Source organism: Ranitomeya imitator, chromosome 9, assembly GCF_032444005.1.
Source record: "Ranitomeya imitator isolate aRanImi1 chromosome 9, aRanImi1.pri, whole genome shotgun sequence".
Lineage (NCBI taxonomy): Eukaryota > Metazoa > Chordata > Amphibia > Anura > Dendrobatidae > Ranitomeya > Ranitomeya imitator.
In genome coordinates this window covers 135,486,972-135,506,383 of record NC_091290.1, presented here as the reverse complement: position 1 = coordinate 135,506,383, position 19,412 = coordinate 135,486,972, and the positions used below count along the sequence as shown (strand labels likewise).

The 19,412-nt window shown below is 48.7% G+C and overlaps 1 protein-coding gene across 2 annotated transcripts in view; it reads right to left on the bottom strand.

Moving 5' to 3' along the window:
- PMFBP1 (polyamine modulated factor 1 binding protein 1) overlaps nt 1–19,412 on the bottom strand; it is a 127,751-nt gene that overhangs the window by 9,196 nt on the left and 99,143 nt on the right. For both annotated transcript variants that reach the window (XM_069739112.1, XM_069739113.1), the window contains 6 exons: nt 13,170–13,337; nt 12,919–13,086; nt 12,720–12,782; nt 6,685–6,794; nt 6,518–6,592; nt 6,227–6,320 (listed from right to left, as the gene is read on the bottom strand). In XM_069739112.1, the coding sequence (XP_069595213.1) occupies nt 6,227–6,320; nt 6,518–6,592; nt 6,685–6,794; nt 12,720–12,782; nt 12,919–13,086; nt 13,170–13,337 (678 nt within the window). The remainder of the gene's footprint in view (nt 1–6,226; nt 6,321–6,517; nt 6,593–6,684; nt 6,795–12,719; nt 12,783–12,918; nt 13,087–13,169; nt 13,338–19,412) is intronic.

Sequence of the window (19,412 nt, the reverse complement as noted above, 5' to 3'; positions counted from 1 at the left end):
ACCAGGACCGCTTTGCGCTGGCTCCTCAAAGCGCATAGCCTGGCGTCCTCATCCCTTGCGGCTCAGCATTGCAGCCGGTCCTGGACAGAAGAGTGTCCCAGAAGTCTGCTCTGTCTGCCTGCACCCCTGCGTTAAGGACCATCCACATCATGAGGTGCAGCTTTCCATCCATCACCTGTCGTGAGTACTAACCTTCTGGCTTCTTCATCGCCATGTCTAATCTTAAGGGAAGTCGCTTTTGTTCTCCCTCTTCTGCCTTAGTCTAACACTTTGCGTGTTCGCCTTATGCGCAGCGTCTGCCGTGAGTAGCTCTGCACCGCAGACTGATACTCTTCCCTTCTGAATTTTTCCTCGGACCCGTTCGGTCTATTTTTACGGGAGTTCGCTTCCGGCCTCCTACCTTTTCTCAGGCAGGCCTGCAGCAATCCACATTATGCTCACCGCCCAGGACCCCCCCCCCCCCCCTGCCACTCTATCAGTAGCGGATCTCACACGGGTGTCCCAGACCCTTGTGTCCGTGCTAGATCGGTTGCCCCTGCAGACTTCCGTAGTAGCCAGTGGGTCGCAAGAAGCTCCGTCCGAGACTTCTAATACAGGCCGCGAAAGATCCAGACAGGAACGCTGGTCTGAGTTCTCTTCTCGGTCCACTTCGCCCCACGGTCCTTCTCTGTGGTCGACTTCCCCCTGGCCTTTCCCCCCGGAGTCAGGCGAGGTTTTCTCTGATGCGCCTTCGGAGGATAATTTGGGGCCGGATTCGAACCAAATCGCTAACATGAGGGATATGGTTCAAAGCCTCATTGGAGCGACCAATCAGACCTGTGGCATCAAAGATTCCTCTACGAAACCCGCAGATCAGGCGGTTTCGTTTAGACGGTCTAAACTACCTCCCAAGGTATTGGCTCCTCATCCTGAATTCGAGGAGCTTCTGGCCAGAGAAAGAGCGAATTCGACCAGACGTTCTCAATGAGACAAGCGTCTTGGAGTCTCATAATCTCTTTCCTCCGGATCTCATTGCCAACCGGATTGAGAGGCGTTAGAGAACGACCTCTCCCCCTGTGGATCCGTCGGCTGCTAGACTTGCCACCAACACAGTCCTTATGCTGTCCGGTGGGGCGGCTCTGAAAGATTCCATCGATTGGATCATGGAATCCTTCGTGAAGTCGGCTTTCGAAACTTGCCGCATCATCCCAATGCCCGACTTTGGCTTCCACTTGGGTTTCAAAGTCTGTATCTGAGGGGCTAAACAACTCCGTTGGGGCATTCAAGCTGGAGCTCCATCAGGCCGGCTGGCGGAACTTGCCACCCAGATTACTCACGCAGGGGAATAATTGGTTCCCTGGACGTCGCGTCTTCTGCCGCACAGGCGCCCAGTGAGGTTGTTGCCAGCCGTCGCACTGTTTGGCTCAAGAGTCATCAAAGAAGTCCCTTACGAGCCTGTCTTTTCAAGGTTCACGTCCTTTCGGTTCCAAGCTGGACCAAATTTATTAAGGACGCCACTGGCGGCACCAGTCCCCTTCTCCAGACCTCGCCCACTTTCCCTTAGGCGGCTACTTCGGTCTTTTCGACCTTTTTCGTAGTTTCGCGGCATCAGATTCCTCTTCGCAACAGCAGAGGCCACAGGCACGTTAAGAGAAGAAGGTATTCATCGGACTCACTCCTTCCTGGCGTGCCCGCTACTCCTAAGGCGGATTATCCAGGTCCAGGACTGGAAGTTCCACCTAGGCATGACCCACGACTAGACCCCAGCCCGTTTCTCAGACTGGGCAACCATCTTCTGTTCCTCAGGGACGTCTGGGTCTCCTCAGTAGAGGACGCATGGGCCAGGGCACTTGTTCCCTCTAGATACAAAATCTTCATTTCACGGTCCTGGGATCGTTTTCTTCAAATCCCAACCTCCAAGAGACCCCGCTCTAGTCCCGGGTTTCTTTACTGCCATTGTTTCCCTCCTTAAATCCGGGGTAATCGTTCCCGTCCCAGAACTGGAACGGTTCAACGGTTCACAGGCTTCTCTTCGAATCTTTTTGTACTGACAGAGGACGACAAGGTTCGTCCCAGTCCGGATCTCAATCTGCTGAACAGGAAGTTTCGTTGGAGACACTTCAGGATGATATTCCCTCGTTCAGTAATCGCTTCCATGGAGGCTCAGGAATTTCGGTTTCAGGCTCCCGAAAGTCTATCCATCTTTCCCGACATTCTAGCCGTTGCGGGTGGCTCGTCAACAGGAAGAAGTTCCATCTTGTTCAGCACCTCGTATCTCCGGGCATGTTCTTCGATACTTGTCGGACCAGAGTCTTCCTTCCCGAAGACAGGATATCCCTCCTTTGTCAGGAAGTTCGCTTGCTCCAGGGTTTTCGGCTCCCCTCTTCTCCGACGGGCCTTGAAGGCCCTAAGGAGGTTGGTTGCAACATCGGAAGCAATTTTCCCTTCGCCCGTTTCATTCAAGACTTCTTCGGCAGGCTATTCTATCAAAGGGGACAGGTCTGTCTTTTCTCTGCATCGTCCGATCCGGCTTTCTCCCGGGTCAAACGGTTCCTCGACTGGTGGCCGAGGTCACTTCTCTTATCCCAGAGTAGATCCTTCACAGCCTTCCTTCCAGTTCCCTGGCAGGTGGTGACGACGGACGCCAGCCCGCTCGGCGGAGGCGCGGGGCTTTGTTTCCTGTTCTGTCAGGGTTGTTGGTCGGCGCAGGAGTCCTCTTGGCCGATCAATGTCCTCGAGTTCCGGATCATCTTTCTGTCTTTCCTTCACTGGGTAAGGATTCTCAGCAGCCTGCCAATTCGAATCCAGACAGACAATGACACAGCAGTGGCATATGTCTACCACCAGGGGTGGACTCGACGTTCCCTGGCCTCGGCCGAGATTCCAGGATCCTCCTTTGGACAGAGGCAACGGTCCTGGTGAGCTCCGCAGTGCATGTCCCCGGCATGGACTTTTAGGCCGCCGACTTCCTCGGCCGCGAGGGCCTCGCGGCAGGGGAAGGGTTCTTCAGGAGGTTTCCTATCGGATTGCCCTTCAATGGGGGACTCCAGAGGTGGACCTCATGGCGTCCTGATTGAACAGGAAGGCCCCTCGGGTCGGCCCAGGGTCCCGTGATCCTCTCACAGTGGTGTTGTCACTCTGGCCATTCCTTGGTCGCAGTTCGTGCTCCCCTATCGGTTCCCACGCCTTCCCTTGCTTTTCCAAGCTGTCGAAAAAGATCAAGGCGGGATGGGTGCCGGTCATTCTGATCGTCCTGGATTGGCACAGGAGGTCTTGGTCTGCAGACATCGTCAATCTTCTCGCGGACACCCCTGGTGCCTTCCAAACGGACCCGATATGCTGTCTCAGGGTCCGATCTGCCACCCGAATTATCGGTCGCTCAGTTTAACGGTGTGGCTGTGAACTCCACAGTTCTAAGAGCGTCCGGCCTTTCGGCCCAGATGAGCCACTCTATAATTCAGGCTGGGAAGCCTTCGTCTTCTTGCAGGATTTACTATCCTACCTGGAGGGCATACTTTCGTTGATGCGAGTCCAACCACTTTTCTCCTATGTCCTTTTTCCCTGCCTTCCATTTGGTTTTCCTTCAGGCACGACTGGATTCGGGCTTCGCTCTCAGTTCCCTAAAGGGCCAGGTTTCTGCGCTCTTCTTCTCTTTTAAGAAGGCGTTATCTTCTCAGCCACAGGTTACGACCTTCCTTCAAGGAGTAGCCCACACTGTCCCTCCGTACAGGGCCTCTGTGGATTCATGGGATTTAAAGGTTGTGTTGGTTGTTCTTAGGGGTTCCCCCTTTGAGCCTCTCAGGGAGTTTTCCCTGTCAGTTCTATCTCGGAAGGTGGCCTTTCTCAGGTGCATCTCTTCGATCCGCCGTGTTTTCGAGTTGGCGGCCATTTCTTGCCGACCTCCTTTCTTAATTTTAGTCCAGGACAAGGTGGTCCCAGGCCTCTGCCTTCCTTCCTTCCTTCCTTCCTTCCTTGGGGTGGTTTTCATCTTTCCACCTCAACGAGGGCATCGTTCTACCTTTCCTTTGTCCAGCTCCGACTCATCCTCTGGAGTGATCGTTGAACAGGCTGGGCCTCGTCAGGGCAGTGAGGATCTCCCTGGCTAGCACAGCCGCTTTCCGAAAGATGGATTCTCTTTTCGCCATCCCTGATGGCGTGCGTAGAGGCCTGCCGGTTTCCAAGGCGACTATTGCTCACTCTATCAGAACGGCAACTTTCGAAGCTTACCGGGTCAAGAACAAGAGTGCCTCCTCCTGAGATAAGGCTCACTCTACCCGGGCAGTCGGCGCTTACAGTGCGGTACGTCACGGGGCTTTTGCCGACGGCTTTGCAAAGCGGCAACCTGGTCTTCCATCCACACGTTTCGCCGAACTACGGCGGACTCCAGCCTGGGCAGAGGATCCTGCAGGCGGCAGTGGTGAGTCCTCGGACCTGATGGAAGTCTGTTTTTCCCACCCCAGGGACTGCTTTGGGACGTCCCATGGTTCCTGTGTCCCCCAATGAAAGGCGATAGAGAAAACAGGATTTTTGGTTGCTTACCGTAAAATCTGTTTCTCGGAGCCTTCATTGGGGGACACAGCACCCTCCCAAGTTGAACAGCTCTGTTTACTGTATACGTTTGAGTTCTTTGAACACTCTTTGAGTGTTTGAAACTGTTAATCTATGGAGCGCCGTGGAATTTGTTGGCGCTATATAAAGTTTATTATTATTATATTATTCTTTCTCTTTTACATGTTGCTTCTCCTACTGCTTTCTCACTAACTGAATATCCTACTTCCTGTCGGTGGGGTGTACACTGCAGAGGAGGAGCTAACTTTTTTATTTGCATAGTGTCAGCCTCCTAGTGGCAGCAGCATACACCCATGGTTCCTGTGTCCCCCAATGAAGGCTCCGAGAAACAGATTTTACGGTAAGCAACCAAAAATCCTGTTTTTCACCTTAACGAAGACATCGTGCTTCCCTCGTTTTGTCCTGCTCCGGTTCACCGAGAGGAAAAGGCTCTTCATTCCTTAGATCCAGGACGACACATTTTTGCCAGACGGATGCCCTGTTCGTGCTCCTGGCGGGACAACAGAAGGGATTGGCCACTTCTAAGTCAACAATAGCCAGATGGATTCGGTCGACTATTCAAGAAGCTTACCTCGTCCGAGGCAAGCAGATATCAGCGGGGATAAAGGCACACTCCACTCGGTAAGTAGGCGCTTAGTGTGCCATCTGGCATCACGCATCTGCGGAGCAGGTTTGCAAAGCGGCAACCTGATCCAACCTGCACACTTTCTCTAAGCATGATGTTCATACTCAGACATCTGCAGACGCCAGCCTGGGTAGACATATCTTGCAGGCAGCGCAGGTGCCGTGAGTTAACTCTGTTATGTGGTTACTTCACACCCAGGGACTGCTTTGGGACGTCCCACGGTCCTGTGCCCCCAATGTGGCAAAGGAGAAATAGGGAATTTTGTGTACTCGCCGTAAAATCCTTTTTCCGAACCACTCATTGGGGGACACGGCACCCAGCCTTTTGGCATGTTGCCTATGATGAGTGTTATAGTTTGGACAAGTTGAAAAAAATGGTTAATTTTGGGTAATCTCATACTGCTTGGTCACTGAACTGGTTCTATCCAGAGCCAGTGGGTGGTGTATACTGCAGTGAAGCAGCTAACCCTTTTTTTGTATTTACTTAGTGGCAGCAGCATACCCCCACGGTCCTGTGTCCCCCAATGATTGGCTCGCAGAAAAGGATTTGACAGTGAGTACGCAAAAAACAATATTTTAGATCCAGCATCCCCAAGATGTAGTTGGACTTCCATTCGACCTGCTCAAATACTTGTAGGACATGGCCTTTGTCCTTGACGTATGCTGGAATCGATGACATACGCTTATGTAGATGGATATCAACGTACCGCGATAGATTGGCTGTGAGGCTATTAATGCCCGATATAATAGGTCTTCCAGGGGGGGCAAGTCAAGCTCTTACGTAGCCTTGGATTGTGATAAAAGACCGCTATGCTTGGATTATGATTCATAACAAATTGAAATTGTTTTTTATTCAGAATGCCCATGGATTTCCTCTTCAGGCATAAGATAAACAATTAAGTTTTTTGGGATAAGTGATCCTATCACTTAGGAGTCTCATCCCGATACATGGTACGACTAAGTATTACAGGTCAGACAATAATATCATTATTCTCTTGTAGATTCTTTAAGGATTTTCTTTCTTGCTATAAAAAACCCTGTCTTTTCATCTCACCTTACACCGCTCATTCTCTATGCGTCGCTCGTCTTCTAGATCTCGCAGATATCTGTTCTCCTTCTGCATCTGCTCAATCACCTCCTGCAGGTGGCTGTAAAAGAGGCAATGATCAGGGTACAAGCTCCTCTCATTGGTGCTGGATAGAATACACATTGTAGGCCTTATAAATACTAATGTGTGCACAAGTCAGGGGAAATATAATGGAAACGCTTATGCCGATCCAGAGCTAATCTGCAGTGTGTGAATAAGGTCTTCAAGAGAAGCAGTTTAGGCCCATTCGCTACTTACTCTTTTTCGGTGCTCAGCTGCTGGATTTGCTTAGTCTGCTCCAGTATCTTCTCCCCCGACGTCTTATTGGCCTCTCTGCGAAAGATATAAAATGTCTATGAAGTTACAGCAGGACAGAAAATGCATGGCTGGAATCGGACTTAGATGTGTCGGACGTCGGCACTCACTTCTGTTCGCTGACCCATTCGTTGACGTTGCACACAACCAACTCGCTTTCATGGTACAGTCGCCTGCAGTCTGACCTCGCAGCTTCTAGAGAACCTCGCAAGGTGTCGAGCTGCAGGAAAGGAGTAACATGTTCTGTGTACTGCATCCAGATAAGTATACAACTGGACAGTCGGTGGTTAAGGCCCGTGGTGTCGTACAGGTAGAAACATGAGGGGAATATTACACACGGCAAAGGACACCTGTACATGTTACCAACTTGAGCTCAGGTTAGAAGAAGCACTAGCATCAAAATTTTGATCCTCTTAATATATTGCAGCCATCATATTATATAGGACTGCGTACTTACAATTGCTCATTTTGCCATTCTACCCTATATGGAGACAGGAAGGCTCTTGTCCCTGCATTTATTAGCCACCTCATACAGGGACTTACGAATCGTACAGGTAAAATAGACTTCCAGCTTCTGCATAGAGCTCAGAAGAATTCAGATAGCCAGTTTTACCGTACAACTAATGGAAAAGAGAAGCATTAGCTGGTAAAAAGACACAATGAGCAATTGTAAGTAAAAGGTGCTATTTAAAATATCATGACTACAAAATATTAAGAGGATAAAAAATTGATAGGAGGAGTGTTTCTTTGGTTATGTTAAGTAAAAACGCAACTGGATACTATAGTTGCACTGGTAGCCATTAAGTTAGCAATGAAGTCCGTTATATGAAATGGTCACAGGAAGAGAATTGAGTGAAGATAGTACACCTTAGCTAGGCCCAGGGTGCCTGAGTTTGCCTTCTTTACATATAGTCCTGACAGAATGGGTAAGATTAGTACGATAGTGGCTCTTATAGATAAGTAATGATCACCCAAACGGGACTTACGGTAGTTTCTGATCCCTGCTAAATGAACCATATTGTATATATGGTATTATACTCTATTCTAAACCGTATTTTTCACACAAAAAAAATCTGGCCAATTAGGCTAATGATACTCTGATCCTCAAAGTCCCATCTGATTTTTTTCAACATACCTATAGAGCTGAATTTGTCAGTGCCATCTGATTATCGGAGGCAAATTGTGCACGCTGCGATCTTTTTCTCAGACTGACTTGGACAAAGGAAAAAAACTGGACTTGTGCACAGCTCCATAGAATAACATGGGGTCGAGTGACAAGCGTGAAAACCACAGATGGCACTTGTCGGATTTCTACGGTTGTCTGCACAAGCCCTTAAAGGGACTTTGTCACCCCCAGTACTCTAATTAAACCGCTTAGACATTAATATTGGGGACTAATACAGAGATTAAAATCAGAGGGTCTTTGGTGCGCTCTTAATGCCCAGTTCTGCCCTCTCGATCAAAATTATCAAAGTATCCTCAGGCTGGAGGAGCTACAGCTAGACATTTGGTAGAAAGACTCTTTACATACGATTTTCAAGTTACCCTATTGATCAGTTTGATTTACTCTATAGAAGACGCTACTTACTTTCTACAGTTACCCTGAAATCTCAGCAGCCCGAGCTGGAATTCATTCCTGTGGAGCCCAAGCCTAATAGTAACCAGTCACATTGCAGCTCCTATTCGGAGTCACCCACTGATCGGGTGGACAGATTACTGGGAGGGGCCGGTGAGGACCCAGCGGTCATGGTGCACATTGGCACAAATGACAAAGTTAGAGGTAGGTGGAAGGTCCTTAAAGATGATTTCAGGGAATTAGGCTGCAAGCTGAAAGCAAGGACCTCCAACGTGGTATTTTCCAAAATACTGCCTGTACCACGTGCCACGCCAGAGAGGCAACGGGAGATTAGGGAGGTTAATAAGTGGCTCAAGAATTGGTGTAGGAAAGAGGGGTTTGGGTTCCTGCAGAACTGGGCCAACTTCTCAGTTGGCTACAGGTTCTACGCTAGGGATGGACTGCACCTCAATGGGGAAGGTGCAGCTGTGCTGGGGGAGAAAATGGCTAGAAGGTTGGAGGAGTGTTGTTTAAACTAGGGATTGGGGGGGAGGGTATTCAATTTATAGGAGGGGAAGATAGTGCAGATAGAGACGTGGGCACAAATAAGGAAGTTGGGGGTGGCGGTGGCATGGGGGGTGGGGTTAGAACAGTTAATAATTTAAGAAAGAATAGAGGTGCAGAGAGATACATAAAATGTATGTATACTAATGCCAGACACCTCGCCAACAAAATGGACGAATTAGAACTAATGTTGTTGGAGCATAATTATGACATGGTGGGGATATCTGAAACGTGGCTGGATGAGAGCCATGACTGGGCTGTTAACTTGCAGGGCTATAGCCTGTTCAGAAATGACCGTACAGATAAGCGAGGGGGAGGGGTGTGTCTATATGTAAAATCGTCCTTAAAACCCATCCTGCGTGATAATATAGGTGAATTTAATGAAAATGTAGAATCCCTGTGGGTGGAGATAAGGGGAGGGGGAAAAAAATAATAAATTACTGATATTGCCTTGTTATAAATCTCCAAAAATAATGGAAGCAATGGAGAATATCCTTGTAAAGCAAATAGATGAAGCTGCGACTCAAGGAGAAGTCATTATTATGGGGGACTTCAACTACCCTGAAATATATTGGGGAACAGAAACCTGCAGTTCCAGCAAAGGTAATCGGTGTCTGACAACTATGAGAGACAATTACCTTTCACAACTGGTTCAGGACCCAACAAGTAGGGGGGCACTGCTAGACCTAATATTAACCAACAGGCCAGACCGCATAGCAAATATAAGGGTTGGGGGTCACTTGGGAAATAGCGATCACAAAATAATAAGTTTTCATGTATCCTTTAATAAGATTTGTAGTAGAGGGGTTGCAAGGACACTAAACTTCAGGAGGGCAAATTTCCAACGGATGAGAGAGGATTTTGGTGCAATTAACTGGGACGATATCCTGAGACACAAAAAATACACAAAGAAAATGGGAGGCGTTTATTAGCATCCTGGATAGGACCTGTGCACAGTATATACCGTATGGGAATAAACATACTAGAAATAGAAGGAAACCAATATGGCTAAATAGAGCTGTAAAGGGCGCAATAAGTGACAAAAAGAAAGCATTTAGAGAATTAAAGGAAGTAGGTAGGGAGGAGGCATTAAATAAATACAGAAAATTAAATAAATTCTGTAAAAAGCAAATCAAGGCAGCAAATCAAGGCAGCAAAGATTGAGACAGAGAGACTAATTGCCACAGAGTAAAAATAATCCCAAAATATTCTTTAACTACGTAAATAGTAAGAAACTAAAAAATAATAGTGTTGGCCCCCTTAAAAATAGTCTGGGTGAAATGGTGGATGAGGATGAGGAATAAGCCAATATGCTAAATGACTTTTTTTCATCAATATTTACACAAGAAGATCACATGGCAGACAAAACGACTAGTGATAAAAATTCCCCATTAACTGTCACCTGCTTAACCCAGCAGGAAGTACGTCGGCGTCTAAAAATCCCTAAAATTGACAAATCTCCAGGCCCAGATGGGATCCACCCCCGAATACTGCAGGAACTAAGTACAGTCATTGATAGACCATTATTTTTAATCTTTAAAGACTCCATAATAACAAGGTCTGTACCACAGGACTGGCGTATAGCAAATGTGGTGCCAATATTCAAAAAGGGGACAAAAACTGAACTCGGAAATTATAGGCCAGTAAGCTTAACCTCTCCTGTGGGTAAAATCCTGGAGGGCATTCTAAGGGATGCTATACTGGAGTATCTGAAGAGGAATAACCTCATGACCCAGTATCGGCACGGGTTTACTAGGGACCGTTCATGTCAGACTAATCTAATCAGCTACTATGAAGAGGTAGTTCCAGATTGGACCAAGGGAACGCAGTGGACGTAGTGCAGGGGTGTCAAACTGCATTCCTCGAGGGCCTCAGAACATGCGTGTTTTCAAGATTTCCTTTGCATTACACAAGGTGCTGCAATCATTATGTATGTAGGTGATTACATTTTCACCTGTGCAATACAAGGAAATCCTGAAAACATGACCTGTTTGCGGCCCTCGAGGATTGCAGTTTGACACCCCTGACGTAGTGTATATGGACTTTTCAAAAACTTTTGATACGGTGCCACACAAAAGGTTGATGCATAAAATGAGAATAATGGGGATAGGGGAAAATATGTGTAAGTGGGTTGAGAGCTGGCTCAGGGATAGGAAACAAAGTGTGGTTATTAATGGAGCACACTCGGACTGGGTAGCGGTTAGCAGTGGGGTACCATAGGGGTCAGTATTGGGCCCTCTTCTTTTTACCATATTTATTAATGACCTTGTAGGGGGCATTCAGAGCAGAATTTCAATATTTGCAGATGACACTAAACTCTGCAGGGTAATCAATACAGAGGAGGACAATTTTATATTACAGGATGATTTACGTAAACTAGAAGCTTGGGTTGATAAATGGCAAATGAGCTTTAATGGGGATAAATGTAAGGTCATGCACTTGGGTAGAAGTAATAAGATGTATAATTATGTGCTTAATTCTAAAACTCTGGGCAAAACCGTCAATGAAAAAGACCTGGGTGTATGGGTGGATGACAAACTCATATTCAGTGGCCAGTGTCAGGCAGCTGCTACAAAGGCAAAAAAAATAATGGGATGCATTAAAAGAGGCATAGATGCTCATGAGGAGAACATAATTTTACCTCTATACAAGTCACTAGTTCGACCACACTTAGAATACTGTGCACAGTTCTGGTCTCCGGTGTATAAGAAAGACATAGCTGAACTAGAGCGGGTGCAGACAAGAGCGACCAAGGATATTAGAGGACTGGGGGGTCTGCAATACCAAGATAGGTTATTACGCTTGGGGCTATTTAGTTTGGAAAAGCGAAGACTAAGGGGTGATCTTATTTTAATGTATAAATATATGAGGGGACAGTACAAAGAACTTTCTGATGATCTTTTTAATCATAGACCTGAGACAGGGACTAGGGGGCATCCTCTGCGTTTGGAAAAAAGAAGGTTTAAGCATAATAACAGACGTGGATTCTTAACTGTAAGAGCAGTGAGACTATGGAACTCTCTGCCGTATGATGTTGTAATGAGTGATTCATTACTTAAATTTAAGAGGAGATTGGATGCCTTTCTTGAAAAGTATAATAAATAATCTTGATTTTTATATAGCGCCAACATATTCCGCAGCGCTTTACAGTTTGCACACATTATCATCACTGTCCCCGTTGGGGCTCACAATCTAAATTCCCTATCGGTATGTCTTTGGAATGTGGGAGGAAACCGGAGAACCCGGAGGAAACCCAAGCAAACACGGAGAGAACATACAAACTCTTTGCAGATGCTGTCCTGCAAGGCTGCTGTGCTAACCACTGCGCCACCGTGCTGTATAATGTTACAGGGTATATATACTAGATTCCTTGATAGAGCGTTGATCCAGGGAACTAGTCCGATTGCCGTATGTGGAGTCGGGAAGGAATTTTTTTCCCCAGTGTGGAGCTATTTGCCACATGGGGTATTTTTGCCTTCCTCTGGATCAACATGTTAGGTTAGGCTATGGATTAAACGTCTTCCTTCAACCTTAATAACTATGTTACTCTGTATGATCTTAACCACTAATGTCAGATTTAGACAAGCCACAAATTATGAATTGAGCTTCGTAAGAATGCTGGTTCCAGGTTCCAAACTACTGACCCATCTAAACAGGCCGGTGGGCAGCCATCAAACAAGAAAAAACGCTCGCCGGGTGCAATGAGTCGCAAGCAGACTTACTAATCGTCACTCTCAGCAGCACACCTAAGACTAGACATGGGAGATGTGCTGCCAATAATATATGCACACAGACTGATCGGATTAATGCTCGTTCAGTGTCCTCAGGATTTTTATTGGTGTATGTAGACAGGACAGTGAGCTATCACCGATCCGCGATTAGCTAATGGCATGGATCGTGTACGCCCAGAATAAGGGTGAGCCCACACGCTGCGGATGGCTGTGCCCAGGGTGAGGCCCGATGGCTGAAATATTTAGAAACCAAATTGTGCACACGTCAGGCAGCGGCAGAGAGCTCGGCACTTGCCTCGCTGGTGGCGGTGTTGTACTTCTGTCGCAGTTGGTTCACTGTGTTCTGGAGAACGTCTCTCTGTGAGAAGAAAACACAACACTGAACGTGCTGAATTAATCCAAACTATGGAAGCTTGGCGATGCTGGGACCTGTGCTCCTACTGCAGTTGGAAACGCATTGTTCCAACACCCTGGTCTAGTGAGACGTTCCCCACCTCTCTGCCTTCGGTTCGGAGTTTCTCCATGATGGCAGCGAGCTGGTCCTGCAGCTGCTTCACGTCGTCCTCCTTCTGCCTGAGCTCCTGCGCTCGCTCCTGGTGAAGCCTCTGCCAGTGCAGCAGCTGGTTACTGTGATCTCGCAGGCGGCTCTCGCACACCTCTGCCTACAGTACCGGGACAATAGTAATGAGGGGCACAGTGGCCGCAGAATGACTGACTCATTTGTGCTGGGGTCACCCACGCTCACCTCTTGCTCCTTCTGCCTGTGCAGATCGTGTAGAGCGCTCGTCTCCGTACTCAGCCTGCGGATCCGCTCTTCTTGGGCTGCGCCGTCGCGCTCCAGCTCTGCCTTCCTCTGCTGCGTGCGCTGCAGCTCAGTCCTCACGGCGGCCAGTTCTCTGCTGCGCTCGCTGAGCTGCAAGACAAACAAGGACAGGATTCATTTTCTGTTTCCATTCATTGCAGATGTGACAGCCTGTAGACCAAATGTGACCGCTGCAGCTAATCACTGACTTCAATTATCTTGTCCCGTATACTGCGGAGGACAGTGATTGGCTGTGGAGGATACAGCTAATGTGAACAAGACAAATCAGACATGAAGCATACACCAGCCATTGAGCAGCCACCGTCCATAGCTGGGGTCTTGCTCGGTGCGATCTCACAAGGACAAACTATCCAGAAAGAGAGACACTAGGAACGGAGTTATATATATCGTCCCTAACCCTATATATTAGTGTATTAGGGGCCATATATATTAGTATATTAAGCTCTCCATGTTTGGGCCCAAAGTCATTAATTGTGGCCAGTCGGATCGTGAAGAAACAATTGCTCAGCCATTCCCCCGTACTACTTACCTTTGATTTAGAAATGTTCCTGTGTGTGACAACCCCTCTAATAAAAACCTCAGACCGTGGCCTTGTAGGCATCGTGTCGCACTACAGAAGGGTGGTCAGAGTAAAAGGTCCAATATTCAACCCTATTTTAGTTCATTATTTTCCCTGCGGCTGCCCACAGAAACTCCAAATTTATCATCACGTCGGTATTAATGGTTCATACTATAGTTCAGTAGTCACAAAATACCCACGGATTTTGAATAGTCGCTGTAAAATGTCTCTCCGAACCTTTATTGAGGAACACAGGAAAAGATGGGGTGAAGTCTGCTGCCTCCAAGAGGCTGACAAAAAGAAGACATCCTAAGAAAAAAAAGGCAGATTTTCTACAAAAGGCTCCACCTGTCCTGCCGAAACTCAGCTATTAGTGCAAGAGCAATGAGAGAGGCAAAACAAAGACTAACGAACCATGGGAGGGGGCCGTGTCCCCCAATGTAGACTATGAGAAAGATTTTACACTAAGTTTCAAAAAAAAAATTTCTCTATCGCCTCTCATTGGGGGACACAGGAACCATGGGTGTATGCTGCTGCCACTAGGAGGCTGACACTATGCACAAAAAAGTTCTCTCCTCCTCTGCAGTGTACGCCCCACCGACTGGCACTAGGATAATCAGTTTAGCTTAGTGTCAGTAGGAGGTGGACACGGGTCTTTCAATAGACCCTTAGCTACCTCAATGTGCGTCGTTTTCTTTCAGGTTTTCCGGAGGGATACAGGGTGAACTCTTCCGGTGCCAACTCCGCCCACTTCCTCATCTCTCGAGCGGGCTTTTCTCCCGCCCGACTGTCATAGCCCGCCCACCGGCGCCATCTTGGTGCTCCCCTACAGGCGGTTTAGCTCCACCCACCACTCCTGTGCCCCTTCAGGAAACATTTCGGCGCCACGATCGCCCCTCCAAGAGCGCAAATCCTGGCGTCCCCAACTACCTTTCGGACATCATCTCCCTGCTGTAGCCTGCATCTAGCTCCGGATCCTGAAGCCGTCTCTGACTGACTCTCTTGAGGAGCATCTTCCACACTGTGCAGTGGACGCCGAATCGTCTGCCGGGAGTAGCTCTGCACTACAGACTGACACTCTCCTCTGCCCTCCTGTCCCCTAACCTTCTGGCATTACTCAGGGATTCGTTCACCATGTCTAATTCTAAGGGAGGTCGCTCTCGACCTCCTACTTCTTCCTCTGCCTTAGTCAAACACTTTGTGTGTTCGTCTTGTAACTGCAGGCTTCCCTCAGGTCAGTCCTCTCCCCTCTGTCAGGCCTGCAGCAACCCGATTGTTCCCACCGCCCAGGATCCCCCTGCTGCTCTGCTTGAATGATACCTCCACCCCGGGCTGGGCTTCCGCTTTGTCACAATCGGTAGTGGATCTAACGTGGGTGTCCCAGACCCTTGTGTCGGTGCTTGATAGGTTGCCCCTGCACACTCCCGCAGTAACCAGAGGGTCGCAGGAACCTCTGTCCGAGCCTCCCATTATAGGCCGCAAAAGATCCAGACAGGAACGCCGGTCTGAGTCCTCTTCCCGGTTCCATCTCGCCGCACGGTCCTTCTCTGCAATCGGCTTCTCCCCGATCCTACTCCCCTGAGTCAGGCAAAGCTTTCTCTGATGTGCCTTCACAGGATAATTTGGAACTGGATTTGAACCAAATCGCTAGCATGAGGGATATGTGTTATGAAAGGCAATTCAGTTCCACAATGGACATAGCGGTCAGAGCACATACAGTGATCTGACAATAACCCAAAATCATAGGACGAGCTCTGAGACGTGGAATCTCTGTAGACTGCAATACCTGATCTATCCTCACACAACTAAAAGCAGCAGTGGATTGCGCCTATCACTACCTATGCAACTCGGCACTGCCTGAGGAGCTGACTAGCCTGAAGATAGAAATACAAGCCTGACTTGCCTCAGAGAAATACCCCAAAGGAATAGGCAGCCCCCCACATATAATGACTGTTAGCAAGATGAAAAGACAAAACGTAGGAATGAAATAGATTCAGCAAAGTGAGGCCCGATATTCTAGACAGAGCGAGGATAGCAAAGAGAACTATGCAGTCTACAAAAAACCCTAAAGCAAAAACCACGCAAAAGGGGACAAAAAGACCCACCATGCCGAACTAACGGCACGGCGGTGCACCCTTTGCGTCTCAGAGCTTCCAGCAAAAAAGAATAGCACAGCTGGACAGAAAAAACAGAAACAAAAACAAAGTAGCACTTATCTAGCAGAGCAGCAGGCCGCAGGGAAGATGCAGAGCTCAGATCCAACACTGGAACATTGACAAGGAGCAAGGAAGACAGACTCAGGTGGAGTTAAATAGCAAGGCAGCCAACGAGCTCACCAAAACACCTGAGGAAGGAAGCCCAGAGGCTGCAATACCACTTGTGACCACAGGAGTGAATTCAGCCACAGAATTCACAACAGATATGGTTCAGAGTCTCATCGGAGCAATCAATCAGACCTGTGGCATCAGATTCCTCTACGGAACCCGCAGACCAGGCGCTTTCGTTTAGACGGTCTATCAGTAGCGTAGCTACCGAGAGGGCCATCGTCACGGGCCCCGCGCTCTGAGGGGGACCACCGGAAGCTACGCTACTGTAACTGCATCGACGCGTGCAGCGCGCCGATACAGTTACATTCTGCGGCAGAGCAGGTAGAATCGATCTCCCTGCTCTGCTGGGGGGGAAGCCCGGTGCCAGCAGTGGGCCCCCGGCCCGTCATCGCATGGTGAGCTGTATCGGCATCTAGCCGATACAGCTCACCGCAGTGATGAGGGAAGGAGCGCTGCACTCCTCCCATCATCCCCCACACCGTCTGACAGCGGGCGCGATGGAGTCACCCCCCAGCGCCCGCTGTCAGATGAGCAGGAGCAGGATGCACCGCTGGAACAAGGAGTTAGAGAGGTGAGTATTTATTTACTGTGTTTTTATGGGGGCTGCCTTATTCTACAGTATCTGCCTATAGGGCAGGGAGTGCTGCCTTATTCTACAGGATCTGCCTATGGGGGGGGGGAGTGCTGCCTTAAATACAGGATCAGCCTATAGGGGGGAGTGCTGCCTCATATACAGTATCTGCCTATAGGGGGGGAGTGCTGCCTTATATACAGCATCAGCCTATGGGGGAGTGCTGCCTTATATACAGGATCTGCCTATGGGGGGAGTGCTGCCTTATATACAGGATCTGCCTATAGGGGAGGGAGTGCTGCCTTATAAACAGGATCTGCCTATAGGGAGGGCAGTGCTGACTTATATACAGGATCTGTCTATAGGGGGAGAGTGCTGCCTTATTCTACAGGGTCTGCCTATGGGGGGAGTGCTGCCTTATATACAGGATCTGCCTATGGGGGGAGTGCTGCCTTATTCTACAGGGTCTGCCTATAGGGGTGCTGCCTTGTGCTATATTGAGGACTATCTGGCACATTACACTATATGGCGGTTATCTATGGGGCCATCATACAGTATGGGGATTACAGTGTTGGAGCCATCAAACAGTTTGAAGACTACTAAGAGGTCAGTATACTGTGTGGGTGGTATTATAATACCAGTTAGGGGGCATTATACTGTGTATAGAGGAGCTGTACGGGGGGGGGGGGGGGAGGGGGGGAGACTCGGGACATTATTAAATGTAAAGTGGGCAGTTATTGTAATAGGGGAACTCAGGTTACTGTGACTATCAAAGGGGCACAAAGAGGACATTATTACTTTCTAGGGGGCAAAATGTGGGCTGTTTTCTAGGGCACTTGCACCCGGCATTACTATATGTTAGATAAATGCTTTAGAATTTAGAGGGTACAGAGAACCACAGAGTAGGTGCAGTAATAGGCTCAGTATTGGGGTATCAGGTGCAATAATGGGGTCACATACGGCAGCAGCGGCTCAGTATCGGGGTATCACGTGCAGTAATAGGGACACAAACGGCATCAGTGGCTCAGTATCGGGGTATCACGTGCAGTAATAGGGACACATATAGCAGCAGCGGCTCAGTATTGGGGTATCAGGGGCAGTTATAGGGACACATGGCAGCAGCGACTCAGTATTGGGGTATCAGGTGCAGTAATAGGGACACATATGGCAGCAGCGGCTCAGTATTGGGGGATCAGGTGCAGTAATAGGGACACATACGACAACAGCGACTCAGTATTGGGGTATCAGGTGCAGTAATAGGGACACATACGGCAGCAGCAGCTCAGTATTGGGGTATCAGGTGCAGTAATAGGGACACATACGGCAACAGTGGCTCAGTATTGGGGTATCAGGTGCAGTAATAGGGACACATACGGCAGCAGCGGCTCAGTATTGGGGTATCAGGGGCAGTAATAGGGTCACATATGGCAGCAGCGGCTCAGTATCGGGGTATCACGGGCAGTAATAGGGACACATATGGCAGCAGCGGCTCAGTATTGGGGTATCAGCAGGATGAGGGGTTTGTGCAGGTTGGGAATAGATGGTGATGGCAGGAATGTGAGAAGTGAAACGTGTTTTTGTTGTTTTCTCTGCAGACGAGTTGTAGCTGGAAGAAGTTGCCATGTCGGTCTGGGCCAGATGGAAAAGACGAGAAAAGTGACGATCCCATCAAAAAGAACGTCAGCGGTAAGTCATTACTATGCTGTGATTCCTTATATGCTTTGTAGGGCTGGTATCTACCACTGACCATATGGCGGTAATATCCATGTTGGTCTTTATATAGAGATTATCTTCAGTAACAGCGCGGTCATCTGCTGAGATTCTCCTCCACTATTAGGGGACGTCATCGAGTTGTAATCAAGGTTACCTGGTTAGGGGCCCACTCAGAAGCTTCGCCCTCCTGGACCAAAACCCTAGCTACGCCTCTGCGGTCTAAAACACCTTCCAAGGTTTTCACTCCTCATCCTGAGTTCGATCAGCTTCTGACCAGAGAAAGGCAGAATCCGACCAGCCGTTTTCAAAGATAAAAGCGCCTTGGCATCTTAAATCCTTTTTCCCCGGATCTTCTCATTGACAAATGGACTTCTTCTCCCTCTGTGGATCTGCCAGTTTATAGACTTTCCACCAACACAGTCCTCCCTGTCGGGCGTAGCGTCTCTGAAAGATTCCAATGATAAATTCATAGGGTCCTTTGCTAAGTCGGCCTTCGAAGTGGCCGCTTCTGCCCTATGCCCGGCCTTTGCTTCCACCTGGGTTTCAAAGTCTAGATCCGAATGGGCCAAACAACTCTGTTGGGGCATTCTGACCGTAGCTCCACCAGAACAGCTAGCGGTACTTGCCACCCAGATTTCTCACGCTGGGAAATACTTGGTCTCTGCTTCCCTGGACGCTGCATCTTGTGCCACTCAGGTGTCTAGTAATGTGGTTGCCATCCGTCCTACCGTCTGGCTCAAGGCCTGGCAGACGACTTATCTTCCAAAAGTCCCTTACAAGTCTACCTTTTCAGGGATCTCGTCTCTTCAGTTCCAAGCCCAAATTAGTAAGGACGCTACTGGGGGCACAAGCTCCCTTCTTCCCCAGTCCAAGCCTCGCCGGCCTCCTACTAGGCGGCAATTCCGGCCCTTTCGTCGCTTTGCGGCGTCAAACTCCTTTTCACAGCAGCAGCAGAGGCCGCAGGCACGTCATGAGAAGAAGGCGGTTTCCTTTAG